Raw genomic sequence first — 3,149 nt, 5'->3', positions numbered from 1 at the left:
TTAAGAAGTGCATTGCATATATTGTAACATTACCCGCTTAGTTCGAACTTATGTACTGACATGTGTTAAAACTGGTGCAGAAAGAAAATGTAGGGTACAGAGCTGTATCACATGACCAAGGTTTCTCCAAGTTAAATAAACAGAGTTGAAAAAAAAAAAAAAAAAAAAACAACAAAAATTCAAAATGATGTATAGGAAAGTAAATGAAAACACTATGTTTATTTTTCAAGTAAAACGTAAATCCAACATTCTAAAATGTTATTTTTCTTGCTTTTCTATTGGCAAAATCATCAATGACATCGTCGAAGTCTACTTCATCACTCAGTTGCTGTTCTATAGACAGTATGGCAAGATTTCTTAAACGTAAGGCACTCATTGTAGATCTTAGGTAATTCTTAATCAATTTCAATTTAGAAAAACTCCTCTCACAACCAGCAACACTTACAGCAATTGTGAGGAAAATTCGCAGTAGTATTACAATATTTGGAACGGAGTTCTCAAGACTGTATTTTAGAATAAACTGCAAAAGTTCAAGGGGACTGTCCTTCCAGGTCTCTGTTTCGTGTTGCGTAGCAGCAACAGAAATAAAACTCTGAAGTCTTTTTCTCTCAACGAGGAACTCTTCCTCATTAATGTCATCATGATAATGATTTAGTTGACATTCGTATTTATCATTCAAAAGATTCGATGGAGTAAGGAAAGCATATTTTTTAGCAAGAACATGAAGTTGTTGAAATCTTGTGGTGATTTCTTGGATCACTCTGTCCAGTGAAGAAAACATTTCTCTCCTCAACTCAGTTTCGTATGTCAATTCAGCATCTCGTGATTCTTCACCTGCCATTAGTTTCTTCTTTCTACACCGACGATCCATGACTATCCCAAGATCATCACAAATTTCTTTGGCGTAAGCTACTGAATTGTTAACTAATTCACACCTATTTTCAGTTAGAAATGCTTTTAAAGCATTGAGTTTTATGTCACATTGTTGTATATTCAATCCTTTGGTTTGGAGGTAGACCTGAGTGTCGTTAATTTCAACAAGGACGGATTCCCACAGGCCAAGAAAGCACAGGAAGGAAAAAGATTGTAAAGCAACAAGCAGCACACCAGCATCTGACCTGGTAACTCTATTTTCTTCTTCACCGGTTAAACGTTCTACAGCACTTAAGATTTTTGAGTAATTTTTTTTTACAACACTCACAGCATCTCCCCGTGCACTCCACCGAGTCTCTATTACACGCTTGACACTTTGGCCAGTGACTGAAGTCAGAATATCCCAGCGATGGGTCGAGGAAGAAAAAAACACGAACAAACGCTCCACAGTTCCAAAAAAGGTAACAGAATTCACAGCAACAGAAGCTGCATGTAAACCAGCCAAATTTAGCGAGTGATTTGTACATGCAACAAATTCTGCTTTTCCATTAATTTCCCTGATGCGTCTTTGAACGCCAGTATGTTGACCAGCCATCACAGCAGCATTATCATATGCTTGTCCTCTACAATTTTGAATATCAATTCCGTTGCTTTCTAAATTCTGCAAAATCATAGTTGAAATATTCTCAGCGGTTTTACCTTTTGTTTCAAGGAAATCGACAAATGATTCCACAACCATCACTTTATTTCCATTGATCATAACATAGCGTAAAACTTGGCTCGTCTGATCCTTATGAGAAATATCAGGGGTGCTGTCGAATATCATAGAAAAATACTTCACTTCTTTCACTTGCTCGATAACTTTGCTTCTTACTTTTTCTCCCAAAAGTTCTATAAACTCATTCTGGATAGTAGGCGACATATAGGATTTAGCATACTTTTTTCCCAGCTTAATTCTTACAGTATGCTCACGTAGCACTGGATCGTATTTGGCCAACAAATGAACCAATTCTAGAAAATTTCCTCTATTTCCTGTTGATTCAGGTTCATCATCAGTCTTGCAATGAATTCCTTCTCGGTGACCCCGTAAAGCCAAATTTTGTTTAGCTAGGAATCTAATGATATCCAACAATCTTGAAAGTATCTCCCTCCACTTCTTTACTTAGTTTTCAACTTGTTCTTGTGCCTTTTTGTCAATTGTTGCTCCACATCGGATTCTAATTTCCAACTCCTTCCATTGTGTGAAACATCGAACATGGGCCACACTAGATTCATGATCGCAAATTTTAGGATTGAGTTTCCACCACGTGTTGAATCCATCTGTAGAATCAAAATTTGAATGACTTCTGTCTGCAAATAGTCTGCAACAAAAGCAGTAAAGAGCTTTCTTGGAAGGAGAGTACACCAACCACGATCTCAAAATTTTTTCATTATTTGGCAGAGTTTGAAAAAACCACTCGCGTGTAAGTTTTCTGGTTCGTCCTTTGATTAAAGCACCCTCACGAATGACTTCACCAAAATCAGAATCTAGATGTTGAACCACAGACGCCCCTTGTCCTACCAGTAAGATACGCGTGTCATCTTTAATCCTACTTGGCCAAAGACCAACATCTTTTAAGTCAACAGCTGGAATTTCTTGTTGGTTACACCCCTTATCACTTGTTGAAGTTGAAGGATCAATTGACTTTGATGATGGTTGGAATTCAGATTCGGAAATTGCTTCAGTAACAGTAGTAGTAGTACTAGGAGTTTCTGTTTCGCGACTGAGGTATTTCAGTAGTGCACCTTCATGCTTTTTTAATCGTTCCTCTCTGGTCTTTTTCTTTTTTCTAAAGGCTGCACCACTTGGTTTTATTCGCTTCATTTTAAGTAAGCTTGAAAGAATAAGAAAAAGAAAGATATTCATAATAAAAAGAATAACGGATAAATACATCCATTTTAAAATGTTAGCTTGTAGTCTTCCCTGTTTAAATTGCAATAAAATACAGTGAGCTAAGAAGGGCATGCGATTCCTAGACCTTGTAACCCTCACTGTCTTGTTATCTGACCATTCTGTACATTGATGACCATACGGAGGGGGGCGTCACATCACGTCCCAGCTGTCATAGCGTGGCAACTCGCCGGCGAGGTACATTTTTTGAGCAGTGCAGTGCTTGCGGGCATAGATATAATTTAGCTCCTGCTGGGCCCCCAGAGTAAATACAACGGAGGGAAACAAAAGCACACAGCTGGTTATCTCTTCACAGGTACTTAAGAGAGGCATGCTTTTGACTTTG

At 37.9% G+C, this 3,149-nt stretch overlaps 1 protein-coding gene across 1 annotated transcript; it reads right to left on the bottom strand.

The window, feature by feature from the left end:
* Positions 1-250: 250 nt before the first annotated feature.
* On the bottom strand, positions 251-1,795 carry LOC146783742 (52 kDa repressor of the inhibitor of the protein kinase-like). Its single transcript, XM_085632845.1, has one exon. The coding sequence runs from the start codon at positions 1,793-1,795 to the stop codon at positions 251-253; it is 1,545 nt and encodes a 514-aa protein (XP_085488971.1).
* Positions 1,796-3,149: the final 1,354 nt, after the last annotated feature.

The sequence above is a fragment of the Triturus cristatus genome, chromosome 11 (assembly GCF_964204655.1).
Source record: "Triturus cristatus chromosome 11, aTriCri1.1, whole genome shotgun sequence".
In the NCBI taxonomy this organism is placed as follows: domain Eukaryota; kingdom Metazoa; phylum Chordata; class Amphibia; order Caudata; family Salamandridae; genus Triturus; species Triturus cristatus.
The sequence above is the reverse complement of the archived record's forward strand: the minus strand, read 5'-3'. Positions and strand labels throughout refer to the sequence as shown.